At 42.6% G+C, this 23,561-nt stretch overlaps 1 protein-coding gene across 2 annotated transcripts in view; it reads right to left on the reverse strand.

The window, feature by feature from the left end:
- adamts17 (ADAM metallopeptidase with thrombospondin type 1 motif, 17) overlaps nt 1–23,561 on the reverse strand; it is a 435,095-nt gene that overhangs the window by 5,635 nt on the left and 405,899 nt on the right. For both annotated transcript variants that reach the window (XM_063065786.1, XM_063065788.1), the window contains one exon: nt 5,164–5,341. In XM_063065786.1, coding sequence (XP_062921856.1) covers nt 5,164–5,341 — 178 coding nt within the window. The remainder of the gene's footprint in view (nt 1–5,163; nt 5,342–23,561) is intronic.

A 23,561-nucleotide genomic window follows, 5' to 3' on the forward strand; every position in this document is an offset into this window, starting at 1 on the left:
TTCAGTTATTGAAAGAGTAAAAGGGAGGCGAGAATTGATACTGGACCACTGGAAAATGACACTGGTAAGTTCGTAATGGGAGATAAAGAAACGGCAGATGAACTTAATGGGCACTTTGCATCAGTCTTCACTGTGGAGGACACTAGCAGTGTGCTAGAGGTCCGTGAGCAGGAGTGAGTGCCATTGCTATTACAAAGGAAAAGTGCTAGGCGAACTCAAAGGTCCTAAGGTGGATAAGTCACCTGGACCAGATTGACTACATCCCAGAGTCCTGAGAGAGGTTGCTGAAGAGATCATGGATGTATTGGTCATGATCTTTCAAAAATCATTTGATTCTGGCATGATCTCAGAGGACTGGAAGATTGGAAATGTCACTCCACTCTTTAAGAAGGGAGGAAGGCAAAAGAAAGGAAATTATAGGCCAGTTAGCCTAACCTCAGTGGTTGGGAAAGTGTTGGGAGTCTATTATTAAGACTTCGGGGTATCTATATCTATATCTTCAGGGTTTTGGGGTACTTGGAGACTAATGATAAAATAAGTCAGAGCCAGTATGATTTCTGTAAAGAAATCTTGCCTGACAAATCTGTTAGAGTTCTTCAAGGAGGTAACAAGCAGGGTGGACAAAGGAAAGGCAGTGGATGTCATTTACTAGGATTTTCAGAAGGCATTTGATAAGGTGCCACACATGAGACTGCTTAAGTAAGATTGCATGGCATTACAGGAAAGACACTGGCATGAATAGAGGAATGGCTGACAGGCAGGAGGCAGTGAGTGGGAATAAAGAGGGCATTTTCCGGTTGACTGCCAGTGACTAGTGGTGTTCCTTAGGGATCAGTATTAGGACTGCTACTTTTTACATTGGTTGTCAATGATTTGGCTAATGGAATTGTTGGCTTTGTGGCAAATTTGCTGATGATATGGATATAGGCGGAGGGGTAGGCAGTGCTGAGGAAGCAATGCGATTGCAGCAGGACTTAGACAAATTGGAAGAATGGGTAAAAAAGGTGGCAGATGGAATACAGTGTTGGGAAATGTGTGATAATGCATTTTGGTAAAAGGAACAATAGTGCAGACTATTATCTAAATAGAGAGAATGTTCAAACATCAGAGGTGAAGGGGGACTTAGGAGTCTTCGTTCAAGACTCCCAGAAAGTTACTTTACAGGAGTCTGTGGTAAAGAAGGCAAATGCAATGTTTCCTGATCGGTCAGGGTATCAAAGGATATGGCAAGAAAGCAGGTGTATGGGGTTGAGTGGGATCCAGGATCAGCCATGATGGAATGGCGGAGCAGACTTGATGGGCTGAATAGTCTAATTCTGTTCCTATATCTTATGGTCTTATGCTGGAGATTACAGTGAAACATTGATAATTCAGCACATTCTATCAATACCTCAACAACACTCTTTTAAACCATTTGTTTCATATGTTACACAGGATGATAAGTTGAAATGGAATATGGGAACAGAGGTCCCTGTGTGTTCGAGGGAGCACTGGAACCAGGACTATGGGGTGCTAGAATGAGCTGGGAACTGGGGCCCTGGTGGATGTAAAGGGGGTGTCAGATCTGAGACTCCTTGTGTCAGAGTAAACGCAGGAACCAGCCCCCTGGAGGGTTAGGAGGAGGGCAGCAACCGGGACTCCGGTGAGTGGAAACAAAGCACACGGACCAAGGTCTTGGTGAGTAAAAGGCACAGGGAAGCCAGGGCCTGGGTGAATGGAAGGGAATTCCAGCAAACATTACCTAGTGAGCCAGATCCATGCGGTGAACCACTGGAATTTCTGAATAGTCTGATAACAGATCATCAGAATTGTTACTGTATTTGTGATTCTACCACAAGTAAGCATCTTTAGCTCAAGGATCTTCAGCTCAGAGCTGAAGAGGGGGAAAGTTACCTAGAAACTTTGTAGCAGGACTTCATCATGACCTTTGATTCAGAGCTGCAGAAATTGCCCGTCAAGAGGGCCAGAAGGAGGTAACTACAGGTCAGGCAGAAAAGAAACCAGAAAGTAGTTCTTGAGAAGTTTCCATCCTTGCATTTCCCAACTGGTGTGGAGACCAGTGCCCTAGAGGATGAAGTAACTGAGGCTATAAATAAACCTTTAAATGAAATAATTGGTGACAAGCTTCTGGTGAGGATCAATTTGGAGAGTTAAGGAGGAAGCACAAGTTGATGGTGTTAGGTGGTAAAGCAGAGTCTATCAGGAAGGACAAAAATATAAATACACCCCCACAAAATTTAGAGAAGAGAATAATGGCAAAAAAGACAAAAGTGAAGGTTCTTTATCTGAGTGGATTTGTGAGAAGCGGGATGAACTAGTAGCAAATTAAAGATGGCTTTGGTCCAATAGCCAGTGTAGATGGCTGATTGGTAAAGTGACTAGGGTTGAGAATTAAATATGCCAGGAAATTTAACTTTCAGAGGACATAGGCAAAATGAAAAGGATTAGCTCTGATTTTAAAGGACAGGATAAAAATAACAGAAAAGATCTGGCTTGGAAAATCAAGAAGCAGAATGGTTTGGCTAGAGTTAGGGCAGCAAATGTTGTTGGAAACCGTCAATACTTCTACAGAGTGTGGTGGTAATAGGGAATTTAAGGGATTAATAAATCCTGACATGCAAAGCGGTCCATCTGTGGTTATCATGAGACATTTAAAATGGCAATAGATCAGCGAAAACTTATAACAATGAAGCTGATATCTGGGGAACTTAAAAATTTCAGCAAAAGAAGATCAAGAAATTGTTAAGGAAAGAGGACTAAAGCTCCTGTAAATATTCAGCACAGACACAATTACAAAAGTTAATGTGTTATAGACTGAGAGAAAAAATTGCACTGGGGAATAAGGAAATGTAGGTTCAGTTAACCAAATGCTTGGTGTTTGCACAAAAAAACCTCCTGGAGAACTAGAAATTGAAGAGAACAGGCAAGTTGGACGTAATAAAATGGTAGAAAAATACTAAGCTTTGAAACATGCGTCAATGGAGACTGTGGGTGCATTTGTAGTCCTCTTCAAAATAGCCCAGAGTCTTGAATAACCTCCCCAAACTGGAAGATGATCAATGCTGTCTCACTACTTAGAAGAGAGGAAGAAAATAGAGAAGTACAGAGCAGTTATCCTGACATCAGGAGTAGGGAAAACATTGGAATCTATGATTTGTTCTATGTGGAGGAGTTAGGTAATGGCCTAACATTCTTGTGTTTAAAAGAGTGAAAAATAACCCCACTACAATGTACAATATTTCCTACAGCTTGACAGAGTTGATTTGAATCTATTTGATGTTTTCTCCAACTGGGGTGTGTAGTGTCAGACGTCATGATCTCAAAATAAGGCATCAATCATTTATGTCTAAGATAGGGACATATTTGTCACCCAAAGGGCACTGAATCTTGAGAATTCTCAAGCCAATTGCCTGTGGAGGTCCTGTTGCTGTCTATATTTAAAACCAAGATTGATAGGCCCCTGGGTATTAGAACATTTGAAGAGTTAGTGCAGAAAATTGGTGCAGAGGTAAATCAAAACAAATAATCAGCCAATAATCTTTCGAAGGGTAGCATTGGGGTGACAGCCCAAATCACCTACTTCTGCTTCTTTTTATCAAGCTCTTTTCTCCTTTATATTGATTAAAGCAGCTGGTTCTCTTTGGGATCCAACCGGATCTAAGTCCATGGAATTTAGTGATGTGGAGGAGCAGGGCTAGGAAAGCTGATGTTAAAGGTTATTCATTAATTAGGAGGGCAGCCAACCACGTGTGGGACTGTAGGCACAACTGGTTTCAGGTGTTGGGTGTCTGAGCAGCTACAGAACATTGCTGGGTGCAAGGACAGTGACCATTTGGGGTCATAGTGTAAATAGGTAGCAACGATATAGATAAAGTTCTACAACCAGATTTTAAAGGCTGAGAAAGAAGGAATCCTACCTTAGGAACATGGGAACACAATTCTTTTATTTCCTTCCTCCTCAGCCTAGACCCCCTCCACAGGAAAACAAAGGAACATAACCTCCCCATGAGGCAGAAGGAGGCTATATCATAGCTCTACAACATCCTACTAGTCTACAATGTAGCCCATAACATTCAAACAGCATATGAATGTGTATAATGGGTTAAGTTAAATGCATCTATTCAGCAATGGAACAACTGGAGAATCTAATGGCAAAAAATAACCAGCAAAACAACAATCAGAAGTGAAGAAGGTAATAAGATATCAAGGGAGATGTGTAATTTTAGCAATAAAATGATGACAAAAGCGATTTTGTTGCACTTTATGCTATCCTATTATCATTTCATATATCATTACTTGACAGTTTATTGGTGGAAGGCCAAGTCATTGGGTATACATATTTAAGGTGGAGATTGATAGCCTCTTCATTAATCAGGCTGTCAAAGTTTACAGGCTGAAGGCAAGAGAGTGGGTTGAGAGGAGTAATAAATCAGCCATGATGGAATGACAGAGAAGACTTGATGGGCCAACTGGCCTAATTCTACTCCTAGGTCTTATGAAATGTATCGGTCAAAGGAAACATGGCATATAAGTTTACATAAAATTCTGTATCGTCACTGTCAAATGCTACCTTTGAGTGTGATGCCTCGATAAAGCCCTAATCTTGCATTAATTAATTAATTAATTGCTGTAATTCACGTAAATCTGACCAAGGAAGCATGCTGATATGGATACACTGGGTAGAATACAGTGAATTGTGAACGAGGCAGGGATAAGTCAGGTGGCATGAGTGTACTTTGGTGGGGTGTAACTTGGCTGGGGCAAGAATGAATGGGCAATGTAAAGTTGGCAAGAGATAATGGTGGGAAGATGTTAACAGAGGTGCTTGGGAGGGTAAACAGGAGGGGGCTGTTAAATCAGGTAGGGTAAATCAGGAAGGGAACCATTATGCTTTGAATCAAAAGGTGAAGTAAATTGATCTGGGAGAGATCAGGAGGATGAGAAACAAGGGATAACTCTGGGCAGGGTGTGCTAAATCTTTTATGGATCCCGGTAGAGTCAATCAGCAACTGTATTTCCTTCTAAGCTAAAGACCAGCCACTGTTTGCTCTGAATCAGACTAGTACTTCCTCTCTTCTAATGATTTATCAGGTTTACTGGTCTCAGCTTAATACAACTACCTATGGCCCACTGTTGGGGTGGGGAACGGATGTACATGCTCACCAAGCCTGGACGGCGTGACTCTGTTGATGACGACACTTCCATCGCAGGGTTTCTGGTGGCATTGCTTGTAAGCTGGTGGTTTGGTTAAAGAAGGGCATTCATTGCCGTGGCGACCGGTAATTCTGTGCATACACTGAACCACTCGTGACTGCAAGCCTCTCCCGCACGTGGAGGAACACTGGAACAAAGACTGACACTGTTATTCATGCACCATACACTCATTCCTTCATTGCTCATCGATGGGGAGACCGGAAAAAACACAGACTACGTTATGTTTCATTTGTAATTGCCCCAAATGGAAAATTTCTTATAACAAAGGGCAACTTCTAAGTGACTTAAAGCACAACAGTTTAATTTAAAGAGCCAATTTGCTGAGTTTAGTTGAGAATTTACCAAATCCCTGTGCCTGCCTCCTGAGCCAAGTATAGCAGGAGAGCTGATTGGAGCTGTAACTATTGGCCTGGATGGTGAATTTTCGGAACCTGTTTATTAAGTCTGAGAGTATAGAGAGGTTCAGTCCTCCACCTACCTCTCTGCTGCTACTGCCTCCTTGCAGTGTGCGTGGGATTGATCTAACTTCTAAACATCAGCATCTACTGGGACTGATTATGGAAAACTCCATGGCATTGAAGAAGGCATGTGAATCTGGGGGACTTTTAAGTAAAGCCAGCGTGTATATACACACACTTCCAACAGAAGCTGTAAATAAAATAACACACACAGGCTGATATCTGGGCATTGGACCAAGAAGCTTTTCAGAAGGAAATAAACTTTTTATTTGACACAGACACAAAATGAACCGATCTTTAAATGCTTCCCTCAGACACCGTCAGTTTATCCTCATGGTTTCTATCTGAACGTGATGTGCAATGATCTGTGATGGCAAACTGGACAGATTTAACAATTCGAGTCTCACATTTACGCTCCTCATTCTGACACGCACCTCTCTTCCAAAAAACTGACATGAGCAAAATGGTAAATCCCAATCCCGAGGTAACATAAATTGGACTGAGATTGGTTTTGCTTTATTATCGTCACACGTATTGAGGTAGAGTGAAAAACATACCATGCACACTGTTCATACAGATCATATCATTACAGGTAAAACAAGTAATGCAGAATAAAGTGTAACATCCACACAGAGAGTGCAGTGCAGGTAAACAGTAAAGTGCAAGATAGATTGTGAGAGCAAGACTCTATCTAAGACTTATAACAGCGGGATTGAAGCTGTCTTTGAGTCTGGTAGTATGTGTGTCAGGCTTTTGTGTCTTCTACCCAACGGGAGAGCAGAGAAGAGAGAATTATTGTGCATTTAATATTTCAGTAATATTTGAGTAATGCCGTAAATATATTGTTCGATTAAGCATTTTTTATTTGTTTAAATAATTCATTATGGGTTATATATAAAAGTATGCAAATTGCATACATCATCACATCACCGTGTCATATGAGCATGTCTCACTGAAAGTAAAAAATGAAACTAACATATATGAGTTATCTCAGCCTGAGTTTTTCTTTCTTTTAATTAGTTTCAATGTTTTGGAGTTACAGAACATAACAAGAATATCTGGAGTTGATGGGGTCTATGATTATGCTGGTGTTTTACTAATTAGCGGGGGGTATAGACAGAGCCCATTGAGAGGAGGCTGGTTTCTGTGATGTGCTAAACTGTGTTCACAACTCTCTGCAGTGTTTTATCGGTCGCATGCAGAGCAGTTGACATACCAAGTCATTATGCATCCAGATAGGATGCTTTCTAGGGGTGCACCCTGGAGAAGGCGGATCCATTATTGTGCCTTTCATTGCCCAATGCGAGTACTCACATAAAAGTCAGAATTGAAAGTAGTACAGCACAGAAACAGGCCCTCTGGCCCACAATGTCTGTGCTAAAAATGATGTCAAATTAAACTAAATCGTTTCTACTCGCACATGATCTATATCCCTTCATTCCTGTACTTTCACGTGTGTATCTAACAGTCCCTTAAGTGCCACTAGTGCATTTATATGTACATTAAATAGGATATCTACTTGGGCTACACACTGCTATGTTGGAACCTGAAGTGTACCATGCCCTCCCCCCGCGGCTGCCTCCCCCTCTCCCTGATCGGCTGGTGTCGCACGGTGCCAACAAGAAGGGGGGAGTCAATTATGTCTGATAGGAGGGATGAGAAAAAACACATGTTATGCTTTGTAACTCTAAAACTTAAAGCTAGCTAACTGAAAGGAAAAGACAGAAGCTCAATAGAATGGGTCCTAGTTTGTTCTTTACTTTAGAGGGATGCAAACGTAGCACCATGACATGTACAATTCACATATTTTTACCCATACCCGTAATGAATTATTTAAACAAATAAAGAAAGCTTACTCAAACAATATATTTAAAATATTATTTATCTATTTCCAAAATATAAAATACATAACACTCCTTCCTGCTTAGCTATAAACTCCATCTCAATAGAGAATGCATCAACTATATACACAGTATTTTATATAATACAACTACTATATATAGACATCCACAGCACAGTAAATTTTAAATTGTCCCATTCAGGCCTAAACGTTTAATCAATGTGGAGGCTTTCTTACTCTTGTGGGATAATGTCTTTCCTGACAAGGGAGGTCACTCTGCTTGGCAAGAGAGAATTGTACTTGTAAAACAGTCTCAGGTTCTGGGGCCTCCTTCGAGGTGGTTGTAGGAGTTGACTCTGGGACTGCAAGAAGTGGTTCTGACAGCTCCAGGCACCTTTCTTCTCCTTTCCTTAGCTTTTCTCTCTAGATCTACTTCAACCCTTGCTTCTCTCCCAGTCCTGGTTTCTCTATCTCTCTTCATCTATTCTCTCCTTTTCAACTTCCTGTCTTTCTTTTTCTCACCTTCCTTTTTCTTCTTCTAGTTTCTTCTGAGTATCTCTGAATTCGCTAATTTTTCATGAAATTAGGTCTCGTGTATCCTCTTGTATTTCCATAGCACTTATTGTATGTCAACCTCCTCTTTCTTCTTTCCAAGGTGTGCATCTTGATCTTGGGAAGGTGCATTCAGTTCACTGCAGTATTCTCTTAATAATCCTTCTGTTGCCCTGTTTACGATCTGATCTCTCCTCCCGGTTTCCTCACCCACAACATCATCCGATGAATCCTGTTTCCATATTTCCATTGACTCCTTTCCTTTTTGACCTTCCATTCATCCAGCTAGGCTTTGGTCTTTGCATCTACTTTTTGGCTTCTTTTTGAAGTTTGGTTCTTTGTACTTACAAAAGCTAAATGCTTGCAACTTTCCTGAAGCTCCTGAAGCTCCTTAAACTCTCTTTCAGCTTAAATGCAAGCCATATTTTTCGAACAACTGCCTGAGTAACATATCAGAAGCTTTCCCCAATATGTTGCCTACAAAAACTGTGGTAGTGAGACCACTGCATTCATCACTTTCATGATTCCTCTGAGCAGCATGGTCCTGCCTTGGTCCAATAGGGTTTCCCAGCCGGAGGCACAGTGGTTGGCATCAACACCTGTTTGCCCTCTGTTAGGCAACGGTTCATAGAGTACAGCATGGAAACAGATATGGCATCATCCACTACCTTTCTAAACTCACTTTCACTTGACTCTATCAAAGGGGATTTGGCATGCAAATGGTGGATAGATCTCTAATCATTATAATTGTCTCATATCCTCACAATGCTGGCCCTCCTATTTTTACCACATACAAGGCCAGCGTGGCTTGTTAGTTGTTGTATTTCACTGCTACAACTGTCATTCCCACAGAAGTTATCTATTTTTCAGTATAAGTTCTTTGTTGCATTTTCACAGATTTCAGTTCAGTATCTTTGAAATGCTACTGAAACTCATTTTTGTGGAATGACTGGAACAACTGAGTCAGTGTCCAATTCCACTTTAATTAATTTACTGTTCAATTCCGGTGTAAGCTTGTCTATTGTTAGTTTCCAAATGTAAAAATTAAGGATACTCAGTCCTGTATCAGTCTCATCATTACCAGATTTTTCATGCAGATTAGTGCTCTTTTTGAAACTGCTACTTAACTTTTTATCTTTTTCTCTTCCCTGTGTATTCCAATTATTTTTGCTGCCCAACCTGCTCTTTGTATATGTCCTACTTTGTTGAATTTTCTGCAAGCTTTGCCTTTAAACCTGCATTTTTTTGGTGAATGTGAGCCCCTGTCACAACAGTAACATTATTTGTTCAGCCAGGCTGGTTTCTGTTTTGTCATTGCAATTTTGTTCACACTCACTTTCATTCCTGACTGCAACTCAATTGCGTACCTGTCTGCTGTTTCCATTGATACAACAATTACAACTGCACTTTTAAATGTAAGTTGTGCTTCAGTTAGGAGCCATTCTTGAATGCCTCCTTGTAAGTTTTCACAAACTAAGTGTTCTTTCAGTGCCACGTTAAGCCCATCACTGAACTGACGATGCTCAATCTCTTCAATTCAGCCAAATATGCTGAAATGAACTCCCCTTCTTTTTGGTCCTGCAGATGAAACCCAAAGCTTTTGGCAATCAACAATGGTTTCACTTCTAAGTATTCCTGCATTACTTTCACGATATCCACAAATCTCGCTTTGGTTGGTTTGGTTGGAGCAATCACACTTTGAAGCCCACTTTAAATCCAATGCACTCAGCAATATTGGTACTTGTTTCTTATTGGCTAGCCCATTTGCTTTAAAATACAGCTCAGTCTGTTCTATATACAATATTCAGTTATCTGTTGTGTAATCAAATGCATCAAACTTTTTGACATAGCCAGTCATTTCTGCTCTTCTTTTTAAATTCGTTTTAAAAATGCCTTGTCACCAGTGTTATATAACTCTAAAGCATAAAGCTAATTGAAAGGAAAGGACAGGTGTACAGGAGAATGGGTCTTAGTTTGATCTTTACTTTAGCGAGGTGCACGTGTGTGTCACGTGGTAGCATTATGAAATATGCAATTCACTTAGTTTTACATACAACTCCTAATAGATTATTTAAACAAATATAATTACTCAAACAATAGATTTACAATATTATTCAAATATTTCTGCAGGATCCGGGTGGTCTGTCAACTCATAGAACAGCTGCTTTAGTTTTGCACCCAATGGACCAACCAGGGTAAAACACTCAGTCCAACATCTCAGTGCGAAGTGGCTGCTTCACGTACCCCAATCCATCATCCACCAACCATCACAGACAGCCTCTGTCCTCGGAGCTATGGGTTATTCATTGGCATGATGGATGGAGGTTCAAAGAAGCTCTCTGCACAGCTGGCTATCATGCACCCTCAGAACATAAAGTGATGGAATATGGAAATAGGCCCTTTGGCCCAACCCATCCATGTTGTCCACTTAAACTAGTCCCATTTGCCCATGTTTGGTTCACCTGCTTCTAAACCTTTGTTATCCTGATATGCATCCATTGTACACTTTACTCCATGTGCAGTCTCACCAATGTTTTGTACAATACTACTATAGAGACCAATTTATACTGATTTCATTGGTACTGTTGTCCTTGGGAACACATTCTAAGTGCCAAGTAAGTTACCTGTAAAAAAAAAAGGTCTCCCTTGAGAGACACAAGCTAACAAGAGCTAAAATGTTGATTCAGGTTAAAAGACTTTAAGATTGTCAATGAGGGCCTTGCAAGAAGACTGAGAGTACACAAGCAGATTACTTGGGCTTTCCTTCCCACTACTATTGATACTGTCCTCATCCGCATCTCCTCCATTTCCAATACATCTGCCCTCACCTGATCTTCGAGTGAGAGAGTCCCTCTTGTCCTTACCTACCACCCCAACAGCCTCCGATTCCAACAGATTTTCTTCCACAAACTTCCGCTATCTCCAGAGCAAACCTACCATTAAACATATCCTTACCTCCCCCATCCCCCACAGGGATTGCTCTCTCCGTGATTCCCTTGTCCATTCATCCATTCCCACTAATCTCCCTCCAGGCACATCCCTGCAAGCCTAAATGCTATACCTGCCCATACACCTCCTCCCTCTCCTCCATTCAGGGTCCCAAACAGTCCTTCCAGCTGAGGCAACACTTCACCTGTGAACCTGCTGGTGTTGTCTATTGTGTCCAGTGCCCCTGATGGGGCCTCCTCTACATTGGTGAGACCATCATAAATTGGGAGACTGCTTCATCAAGCTCCTCCGCTCCATCTGCCACAAGTGGGACTTCCCAATGATCAAACATTTTAGTTCTGATTCCCATTCCCGTTCTGACGTGTCGATATGTGGCCTCCACTCTTGTGCCAAGAAGAGGCCACCCTCAGGGGTGGTCTTGCCTCCATCTGGGTAGCCTCCAACCTGACGGCATGAATATCAATTTCTCCTTCTGGTCCGCACATTCCCCCTCCCTACCATCCTCTTGACTTTTCACTTCTTCTCACCTGCCTATTACATTTCCCTGGGTCCCTTCCTCCTTCCCTTTCTCCTATGGTCCACTCTCCTGTCCTATCAGATATTTTCTTCTCCAGCCCTTGACTTTTCCCACCCACCTGGCTTCACCGATCACTTTCCAGTGAGCCTCTTTTCCCTTACCCCACCTCTTTATTCTGGCATCTTCTCCCTTCCTCCTCAGTCCTGAAGGGTCTCGGCTTGAAACATTGACTGTTTATTCTTTCCGTGGATGCTGCCTGACCTGCTGAGTTCCTCCAGTGTCATGTATGTGTTATTTGGTAAAAATCAGGCTGCAATGTTTACCTTAACCTAATAAATTCCAAAAGCATTGTCTACTTAGTTTTTCCATTTGAAATAAGTCTGCTACTACTTTCTAGTCTGTGCAGGGTTTGCCAATGTAAATGGGAAAATATAAATAAAATAAATTGTTGTTGTATCCTGTGTGATAAAAGCAGAAAGCTAATTAAATTAAATTAGACAGTTCATTATCTGTAGTCTGTAAAGGCTGATGTGTAAGGTACTTATAAAAAGTAACAGCTTAACTGTTGTTCCAAATGCTTCAGTGGTGAGTACGTCTGATACAAGTACTGTTATGATGCATAAGCACCCTTTGAACCCAAATGTCCCTAAGTTGTAGAAGCTAAATACTTTAAACTTCATGAGAAATCTTGTTCAACTGTTGAATTTCTATTTCAGCTCTTCTTGCTGTTCTCCATAGACTTCTGCTATGAATTGCTCTCCTGCCCATGCATAACAACCCAATGTTCACCCATCTCTCACCCTTGCCCCTCCTCACCTACATTATTTCCCACTTTCTATACACCCCTAATTTAACAATCTTTTCCTCATGCAGAAATCCTTCTGAGGTCTTATCTCTCTCTCCACCTATGGAACCTCCTTCCAACTTTCACCCTCCACCTCTCAAGTCTCCTTTCCTTCAAGTACGGCCTTCCCTACAACAACCACACAGGCAGTCATCACACCCACAGATTCTGGAATTCCTCTCCTAATTCTACTTTTCCTCCTTTTCTTTTAAAGATTCTGCTTAAAATTTATTTCAATCATTTGATGAACTGCAATTTCTAAAGCTTTTACAATGTAAATCCTATCCAATTTTTCCTTGTCTTTCCTCTTCGTGTATCTCTTTCAGTGTGCGCATTGCCTGCCTCCACTTGATAATTTTGCTTTTCCCACCTACCTGGTCTGTGATAAAATATGCTCCCTGCCCTCCTCACATTTCCTAAATAAATCCAATGGGTGCTTCTGAGAATTCACAACCACTTGCTTTTTTTATAAGCTGTTGTGCATCAGTCCTGAATGTGTCAAAATTTTGTGCTGAAAGTGCTCCCAATGACATTCAGCAATAACATCCACCAAAGTTGCTGGTAAACGCAGCAGGCCAAGCAGCATCTATAGGAAGAGGTGCAGTCGACGTTTCAGGCCGACACCCTTCATCAGGACTAACTGAAGGAAGAGTGAGTAAGGGATTTGAAAGTTGGAGGGGGAGGGGGAGATCCAAAATGATAGGAGAAGACAGGAGGGGGAGGGATAGAGCCGAGAGCTGGACAGGTGATAGGCAAAAGGGGATACGAGAGGATCATGGGACAGGAGGTCCAGGAAGAAAGAAAAGGAGGGGGGGGGTGACCCAGAGGATGGGCAAGAGGTATATTCAGAGGGACAGAGGGAGAAAAAGGAGAGTGAGAGAAAGAATGTGTGCATAAAAATGAGTAACAGATGGGGTACGAGGGGGAGGTGGGGCCTTAGCGGAAGTTAGAGAAGTCGATGTTCATGCCATCAGGTTGGAGGCTACCCAGACGGAATATAAGGTGTTGTTCCTCCAACCTGAGTGTGGCTTCATCTTTACAGTAGAGGAGGCCGTGGATAGACATGTCAGAATGGGAATGAGATGTGGAATTAAAATGTGTGGCCATTGGGAGATCCTGCTTTCTCTGGCGGACAGAGCGTAGATGTTCAGCAAAGCGGTCTCCCAGTCTGCGTCGGGTCTCACCAATATATAAAAGGCCACATCGGGAGCACCGGACGCAGTATATCACCCCAGTCGACTCACAGGTGAAGTGATGCCTCACCTGGAAGGACTGTTTGGGGCCCTGAATGGTGGTAAGGGAGGAAGTGTAAGGGCATGTGTAGCACTTGTTCCGCTTACACGGATAAGTGCCAGGAGGGAGATCAGTGGGGAGGGATGGGGGGGACGAATGGACAAGGGAGTTGTGTAGGGAGCGATCCCTGCGGAATGCAGAGAGAGGGGGGGAGGGAAAGATGTGCTTAGCGGTGGGATCCCGTTGGAGGTGGCGGAAGTTACGGAGAATAATATGTTGGACCCGGAGGCTGGTGGGGTGGTAGGTGAGGACCAGGGGAACCCTATTCCTAGTGGGGTGGTGGGAGGATGGAGTGAGAGCAGATGTACGTGAAATGGGGGAGATACGTTTAAGAGCAGAGTTGATAGTGGAGGAAGGGAAGCCCCTTTCTTTAAAAAAAGAAGACATCTCCCTCGTCCTAGAATGAAAAGTCTCATCCTGAGAGCAGATGCGGTGGAGACGGAGGAATTGCGAGACGGGGATGGCGTTTTTGCAAGAGACAGGGTGAGAAGAGGAATAGTCCAGATAGCTGTGAGAGTCAGTAGGCTTATAGTAGACATCAGTGGATAAGCTGTCTCCAGAGACAGAGACAGAAAGATCTAGAAAGGGGAGGGAGGTGTCAGAAATGGACCAGGTAAACTTGAGGGCAGGATGAAAGTTGGGGGCAAAGTTAATAAAGTCAACGAGTTCTGCATGCGTGCAGGAAGCAGCGCCAATGCAGTCGTCGATGTAGCGAAGGAAAAGTGGGGGACAGATACCAGAATAGGCACGGAACATAGATTGTTCCGCAAACCCAACAAAAAGGCAGGCATAGCTAGGACCCATACGGGTGCCCATAGCTACACCTTTAGTTTGGAGGAAATGGGAGGAGCCAAAGGAGAAATTATTAAGAGTAAGGACTAATTCCGCTAGACGGAGCAGAGTGGTGGTAGAGGGGAACTGATTAGGTCTGGAATCCAAAAAGAAGCGTAGAGCTTTGAGACCTTCCTGATGGGGGATGGAAGTATATAAGGACTGGACATCCAATAACATCATTAGTTTAATCACACCAGTTTGCCAGTTACTTGGTGATTAGAAATTTCCTCCTTTGCAAGCTCTAGATATGTCATTATTTTGTTTCCCCTTCGTGATTAAGCCGAATTACACTGACTCTGCTTCTGAAATTCAGTCAGATTGATCTCCATCCACCTCTTCCACTCTCCTTGAAATCTCACTCACTCCAGGTAAGTGATTCCTCAATCCAAAGGTATAAAGAACACAGCTTTTCACTTTTCAAACAGGAGCTCCCTGCCACAACATCCACTCCCATCCAGCCTTCTCAATTAACCTGGATCATTGCCCCAGCAATCTGCACCTCTAGCACCTTCAGTCCCCAGCGATCCCCCTTCCTTGACTTACTCAGGCTTGCCCCAATTTGTCTTTTTGCACATCTTTCTATGGTTCCTAATCTCAAGAGGCTCAATGCACTTCATAACCAATGAAATATAAATGGTAGATGTCGGGAGGCTGATACATTGAGAGCCTCTTAGATAGGAACATGGATGGAAGAAAACGGGAGGGTTACAGACTATGTAGGAGGGAAGAGTTAGATTGATTGTGGAGGAGGTTAAAAGGTTGGTGCAACATAATGGGCTGAAGGCCCATACCGTGTGCTGTACAGTTCTTTGATCTGTGTTACAAGTCCTTTTAAAACGGTATTGGTTTTGAAGTACAAGAAATACAATATGCACATTAAAACTCACAAACAGCAATGAGGCGAGTGCCCAGACACTCTGTTTTACTTGTTGCCTGTGAGATGCATGGGAACTGCACACCGGGGAGCACTCCGCTGTTCTTTTATAATCTTTTACGTCCACCTGATGTGGGAGATGGAGCCTTGAGTTAATGTCTGATCCAGAAGTCAACACATTGCTGAAGATTGTTGCCTGCCTGTGTCCTTGCACTGCTTCACTCCCTGAAGAGTTCTGACCATGTCCCGCAAAGATATTGTTCATTGTTCACCTGCACTTCAAAGTGTACAGTTTTCCCAGGCATTTTGCAGTTTGTTATTTCCATTCTGAATGGATCCTATCCCTGTTCTGTAAGACCTCTGGGCCAAGGTATTTCAGCAAAGTGCTTTGAAAGATGCAAGGACAGTGTATGCTAGACAAGGCTTCCTGAAGCAAGCTGTGACCAATAATGGTACACCACACTAGAGAGGAAGACAGCTCTCCTTAAAAATGGGAATAATAATAGATGCACATGTTCTGAGTAAAGTAATGATAGGAATGCAGATGATGTCAAATGTGAGAACTAGAGTTGGTTTTTCCTGTTTAGTCATATTTATCACTCTCTCCTTTGTCCTTGTTCTGTGAACAGCTCCTCCAGACGACTGTGATTCACAAGCTTTCAGCATCCTCCCTCAGCTGACACCACCATTTGTTAGTTCATCCACTCTTGCTCTCCACCATATTCCTTTGTCTCCCCAACACAACAACCTTCCCACACCCTCCACTCTTAAAAAAAAGCCCAATGTCTGTTTTCCCACTTCTGACGAGAGGTCATTAACTTAAAGCATTATTTCTGTGTTTCTCTCTCCACAGATGCTGTATGACCTGCTGACCATCTGGGTAGTCTGTAATCTAATGGCATGAACATTGAATTTTTCACTTTCAGGTAACCCTCACCGCCCCCCCCCCCCATTCCATCCTTTCCCCTCTCTGCTTCTGTCTGTCTATCTATCTATCCCATCTCAATTCTCTCTCTCTCCGCTTCAGATTCATCCATGGCCATTTTCACTTCATACTGTCCATCCCAACCTATTTACCACCCCGAACCCAATAGGCCCCATCCACCCCTGAAACCACCAACCAAATACCCGCACACTTCACTCACCAGACCACCCCCCCATATTCGATTCCATCTTCCCTACATCTCTCCTCTGATGATTCCCATTATCATCTTCATCATCTTCCTTACTTATCAGACTCCAGCACTGGTAGCCTTTGTAGTCCCACTCATCACCCACCAGTCTCCGTCTAGACCTTCACACTTCATCACTCCCTCCTCCACAACCAACCTCCATCTTCATCCTTTTTTTCATTTTTTTCCCCCTGTCCCTGGTTCCCAACGTCACCCCTCCCTTCCCTCTATCTCTGGCTCTATCTGCCCCATATTCAGCTCCATCTACCCCATATTCGTCACCCCTCCTCAGTCCACCAACCTTCAACCTTTACTGGTCCTTGCCTGATGCCGGGTCTTGACCTGGTGTGTTGACAGTTCCCTTCCCCCCACAGGAACTTAACCCGATTATCCCATCTGAAACTGGCTTTACACCCTCGAGGTAGGAGCATTCTCTACACTTCTGGTTCAATAACAAAAGAATCGACCCTGTTCTGCTCCAAGATAGACATTACTAGAATTTGGATCACTCCTCAGACATAAAAATATGCCAAAATCTTCTTATCAGGCACATTGTCTCCTAATGTCCCAAACAGAGGGCTTGGAAGTTGGAATCACCAGCTACATCATGCGAGAGACTCTTACCCAGGTGTAAATTCCTGGCCATCAGCACATGGTCTATCTTCCTCTCCTATCCGATTCTGTCAGCTTCAGCTCTTCCTCACTTCCACCTATCATCTCCTAAGTTCAGGAACTATTCCCTCTTTCCCTCCTCACCCATCTGCCTCTCAGCCCACTCCCCCTCACCTGGATGCACCTGCAAACTCTTGCTCCATCTCTTCGTTCCATCTTTTTATGCTGGCTATCTCCCCTCTATCTCTCTGCCCAGATGAAGGGTTTTGACCCAAAACACTGACTGTCCATTTTCTCCATCGATGTGCCCTGACCCGTGAGTTCCTCCAGTGCTTTGTGTTTTGCAGTGGCAGTGCAGGCTGAATAAGAGATTTGCACAGACAATGGGTCTGATAATAAAGAGATCAATTTCTAATGCACTAATTTATTCTACTGAGCAAGTGACTTAAGGTCAGTATAAGACACCTCCAATGGATGCTAAGACAAACTTTGAGAATGACCAATGGCATCAAACCAAATCAGGACCAAAATCTGTAGCTGTGGCTATGACTACTTCTAACATCAGGCTCTGCACAGACCTCTGCAGTGCAATGATCATGTTTAACACCTCATCATTCCGTTGGAAAGTGAAGGTTGGGAAGAGATGTCCTGTTGCTAAAGTGACTTGCTTTTCTATTGCAGCCTTCACAACTTCAGTGTAATCCAGAGCAATTTACAACCAATTTCACCAGTTCCTGAAGCAGGGTTTTGAACCAAAATGTTTATAATCCCTTTTCTCCCAGAGATGCTGTTCAACCATCTGTGTTCTTCCTCCTGATTCCAGCATCTCCCATCACTGTTGTCACATCAGAAACAGAGCAGCTAATTTGTTGACACCAAGGTCCTTAACATGATGGTGAGTAGGTTTATCATCATGAGGCCACAAGAGGATGCAGATGCTGGAATCTAGAGCAAAAAAAAAGGAGGAACTCAACATGTCAAATACTATCTGTGGAAGGAAGTGGAGAGTTGATATTTCAGGTCGAAATGCTTCATCTGGACTTAATGTGGTTTATGGCCACACTGGACAGGACATGATGGATAACTTTGCCGCTCTTCCCAATCTCGTCTCATTGGGTGCTGTGAAGGTGTGAATGGAAGCTTGCCTCAGTGTCTTGTTGGGAGAACAACAGATTTAACAGAGCAGCATTGGAGTGTAGATCTGGGACTGGAGCATCAGAGGGCGGCAGCTGGGAGTGCACTGATTGTCACTATAACCACACACAGTCAGCTTAATACATCAGGAGCTGCATCAGTGTTATCTAACAGCCCCTGTTCCTCAACCCATCCATTCAGACAGCACACGGTAATCCTTACTGACTTCTCACCTTCCTTTTCAGTTCTGAAGAAGGGTTTTGGCCCAAAACAATGATTGTTTACTTTTTTCCATAGGTGCTACCTGCCCTGCTGAGCTCCTCCAGCATTTTGTGTGTATTGCTTTCTTGTGTTTGTGGCTGAATGAGAATGTTCATCTCAGATGGTTGTTCTGAAGGAAGCACTCTCACTTCCGAATAACCAGCCGAAACAAACACTCTCATTTATCTGTTCATTCCACTGAGAGCAAATCACCACCAATCTGAAAATTTTCCGTCCTTTTCTTCTCCTCGCTGTTTCTGATTGAATTTGATTTTCTAAGGCTATAATGTCTCTCCCTGGAGGGTGGGGGGTGTTGCTCTGCTGCTTGACACTGTGTGTGGTCTGGGATTAACAATGACAATGCCTGTCACAGTACGCTAATGTTATAAAGAAGTATTTAAAACTGCCAGCAGAGTTATTGATTACAGTTGTGGGTCCCACCTGATCTGTGCGCCAGCTGCTCTTTCGTTAATCAACATCGGAACAACAAAGCAATCTTTCAGCAAAGACTCTCAAGGTGATCGCTGAGTGCAGGTGTAAGGAAGGCAGCACCTTCAGCAAGACCTCTACCCTTACCACTGCTTGGAAATTATATTTTTATAAATGGATTGAACTTAACGAACCTTACAGCCAGTTATTTCTTTATTACTTTTGATCCCTATGAAAGATGAGAAAATATACTAAAATTGTTCTTATTAAGCTCTGCTCTACTGAAGGGACTTATGCTATTTGGTTTTACCAGTGGCTGATGTGCTAATGTCCATCAGGGCTGACTGTCTCCCGAAAAGAGCCATGTATAGAAATGAATAATTAATTGCATTCATGCAACTTCATTTCAGAACATAATACAAATCACAGACGTGTGTAGTAATTTCATAATTACAATATTTTTTTAATTATTTAGAATACTAATGGTTATTCCTTGTTCCTTCTAAGCCCAATGCTTGTTTAGTCAAAGTTATTGGTTTAAGACCATAAGACATAGGAGAAGGATTTGGCTATTCAGCCCATCGAGTTTGCTCTGCTATTTAATCATGACTAATTTTAACTTCCCTCTCAATCCATTTTAACTGTCCTCTCCCTGTAACCTTTGATAGCATTCATCATCATCATCAGGTGCCATGCCCAGATTGAGCTTTGACTGCCATGGCCCACACACTCCTGTTTCAGGCCAAGTGAATCAAATCATTGGTATTCATTTGCAGTTCTCTGGCTGCTGTCTCCATCGTCATTTGTCTTTGCCTTCCTCTTGCTTTCTTCCCTTCAATCTTTCCCTAATTACCGTGCATTCTAACCCTTCTTTCCTAATCACATGTCCAATGAAGTTAGGTTGCCTTTTCATGATCTCATACATTATTTCTCTTTTTGTGCATGCTCTGTTCATGACATCCTCGTCAGATATTCATTTCGTCCATGATATTCTTTGCAGCATCCTCCTCAAAAACCACATCTCTGCTGCTTCAATTCGTTTCCTCATGCTAATAGATATTGTCCAACATTCTGATCCATATAACATAACTGGATAAACGTAACATTTCAGTACTCTGAGGCGGGTTGTCAAGCCTAGTTTAGTGTTGGTAAGTATACTCTTCATTCTCATAAAGGTGTCTTTTGCCATCTCTATTCTTCTTTTGATGTCTATGTCGCACCTGCCATCTGATGGTACCCAGCTTCCTAAGAAGCAAAAATTCTGTACTTGTTTTATGTCTTCCCCGTTTATTCTCAGCTTGCAAATAGGATTCTCCTTCTTTCTGGATATCACCATACATTCTTTTTGCGATTGATAGATAGACCCATTTTTGCACTTTCTTCAACAACTATATCAATTAAGTTTTATAGTTCTTCCTCTGTACTTGCAATTAACACAGGGTCATCCATATATCTGAAATTGATGTTTTCACTGCCAATTTTAATTCCCAAGATGTCTCTTCTTTTTTGTAATACTATACACAATAGACAAATCAGAGGAGAAAACACACCCTTGTCTAATGCCTCTCTTGATTTTCGTAAACTGACTCACTTCTCCATCTATTCTTACAGGGGCAGTTTGTTTCCAGTACAGATTTCTGATTAGGCGGAGGTCTTTCAAATCTAGATCTAGAGTTTCCTGTAATATTTCAAATAACTTATTGTGCTTCACTTTATCAAATGCTTTTGTGTAGTCGATAAAATAAACAAGCAAATCTTTTTGCACTTGAATAGCTCGTTCTGATAGTATCCTTAACATCAATATCGCGTTTCTTGTACCTTTGGTAGCATTACTAATCAAAAACCTAACAATCCTTTCTTTAGATATACCCAATGACTAGGCCTTCATAGCTGTCTGGAGCAATGAATTCCACAGATTCACCACCCTCCGGCTGAAGAAATTCCGCCTAATTTCTCTATTAGAGGGTTATCCTTTTATTCTGAGGCTCTACCCTCCGGTCCTAGACTCCCCCACTAATGTAACCATTCTCCCCATGCCCTTTGTATCTAGGCCTTTCAGTATTGAATAGGTTTCAATGAGATCACCCTCCCCTCATCCATCTAAACTTTAATGAGTACAGCCCTAAAGCCATCAAACGCTCCTCAAATGGTAACCCTTTCATTCCCAAGATTATTCTCGTAAACCTCTTCTGGACGCTTTCCAATGGCAACACATCCTTTCTTAGGTATGGGGCTGAAGGCAGAGTGGGGATAAATGGAGCCTTTTCTGGTTGGCTGCCAGTGACTAGTGGTGCCCCACAAGGGTTGATGTTGGGACTGCTTTTTTCACGTTATATGACCATGACTTGAATGAAGGAATTCATGGCTTTGCGGCCAATTTTGCAGATGATATTTAGATAGGTGGTGGGGTAGGTAATTCTGAGAAAGCAGTGAGTCTGTAAAAGGACTTAAACAGAGTGGAAGAATGGGCAAAGAAGTGGTGGATGGAATACAGCATTGGGAAGTGTATAGTTATGCACTTTAGTGTTGGAATAAAGGTGTAGACTATTTTCTGAATGTGGAGAAAATTTCAAAATCTGAGGTGCGAAGGGAATTAGGAGTCCTTGTGTAGGATCCCCTAAAGCATAACTTGCGGGTTGAGTTTGACCATAAGATATAGGAGCAAAATTAGGCCATTTGGCCCATCGAGTTTGCTGTGCCATTTCATCATGGCTGATCCATTTGTCCTTCCAGCCCCAATCTTCTGCCTTCTTCCCATATCCCTTTATGCCCTGACCAATCAAGAATGTATCAACCTCTGCTTTAAATATACATAAAGATTTAGTCTCGAACTCTACAGATTCACCACTCTCTAGCTAAAGAAATTCCTCCTCATCTCTGTTCTAAAAGGACTTATATGCTGAGGCTGTGTCCTCTGGTCCTAGGCTCTCCCACCATAAGAAACATCCTCTCCACATCCCACAACATTCAATAGGCTTCAGTGAGGTCACCCCTCATTCTTCTGAATTCTAGTTAATACAGTCCCAGAGCCATCAAACGCTCTTCATATGACAAGCTATTCAATCCTGGAATAATTTTTGGAAACTTCCTTTGAACCCTGTCCAGTGTCCTTTCTAAGAAAAGGGGCCCAAATCTGCTTACAATATTCCAAGTGCGGCCTCACCAGTGCTTTGTAAAGTCTCAACATTACATCCTTGTTTTTATACTTTAGTCCTCTTGAAATGAATACCTACATCGCGTTTGCCCTCCTCACCACTGATTCAACCTCCAAATTAACCTTTAAGGCATTCTGCACAAGGATTCCCAAGTCCCTTAGCACCTCAGATTTTTGAATTTAGAAAATAGTCTACCCTTTTATTTCTTCTACCAAACTGGATGACCATAAGACCACAGAGTATAAGACAAAGGAGCAGAAGTCAGCCGTTCGGCCCATCAAGTCTGCTCCGCCATTTTATCATGAGCTAATCCATTCTCCCATTTAGTCTCACTCACCCGCCTTCTCACCATAACCTTTGATACCCTGGCTACTCAGATACCTATCAATCTCTGCCTTAAATACACCCAATGACTTGGCCTCCACTGCTGCCCGTGGCAACAAATTCCAGAGATTCACCACCCTCTGGCTAAAAAAAGTTTCTTTGCATCTCTGTTCTGAATGAGTGCCCTTCAATCCTTAAGTCATGCCGTCTCATGACCATGCACTTTCTGACACTGCATTTCATCTGCTACTTCTTTGCCCATTCTCCTAATCTGTTTAAATCATTCCGTAGCCTCTCTACTTCCTGTAAACTACCTGCCCTCCACCTACCTTCGTATCATTCGCAAACTTTGCAACAAACTCATTAATTCTGTCATCCAAGTTATTGACATATAATGTAAAAAGAAGTGGTCCCTTTATTCACACTCTTTACCTCCTGCCAATCAGCCAGTGCTTTATGCATGCTCAAATCTTTCCTGTAATACCAGGCCTCATAGCTTGTTAAACAGCCTCATGTGCGGCACCTTGTCACATCAATCAATTCTCCTTTGTCTATCCTGCTTCAGTTCTTCAAAGAATTCCGCAAGATTTGTCAGGCAAGATTTTCCCTTGAGGAAACCATGCTGACTATGGCCTATTTTATCATGTGCCTCCACGTACCCTGAGACCACATCTCCCTTTGCCTACCTGCCTGTGCTTTTGATCCAATGTGTATCTTTGGACGTTAAGCTCCTAGCTATAATCCTGCCTCAGCCACCCTGTGATGCCCACAATGCCATCCCTGCCAATCTCTAACTGTGCTACAAGTTCGTCTACCTTATTCTGTATACTGGATGCACTCAAATATAATACCTTTGGTTCTGTATTCATCACCCACCTTTTACATTGCAACTCATCACATTATGAACCATTAACTCTGCTGGGGAACTCCATGGATCAAGCAGCATTTGTGGAAGGAAAGGAAGGTAATTGTTTCAGATTGAAACTCCACGAGTTCCTCCAGCAGAATCATCAGCTGGGGTGGTTCCCTGAAACAATAACTTAGAGACCATTTTATTATAAGTTACTCTTCTGTAACAAGAATTCTATTTTATTTGTTT

The sequence above is a fragment of the Mobula hypostoma genome, chromosome 13 (genome assembly GCF_963921235.1).
Source record: "Mobula hypostoma chromosome 13, sMobHyp1.1, whole genome shotgun sequence".
Lineage (NCBI taxonomy): Eukaryota > Metazoa > Chordata > Chondrichthyes > Myliobatiformes > Myliobatidae > Mobula > Mobula hypostoma.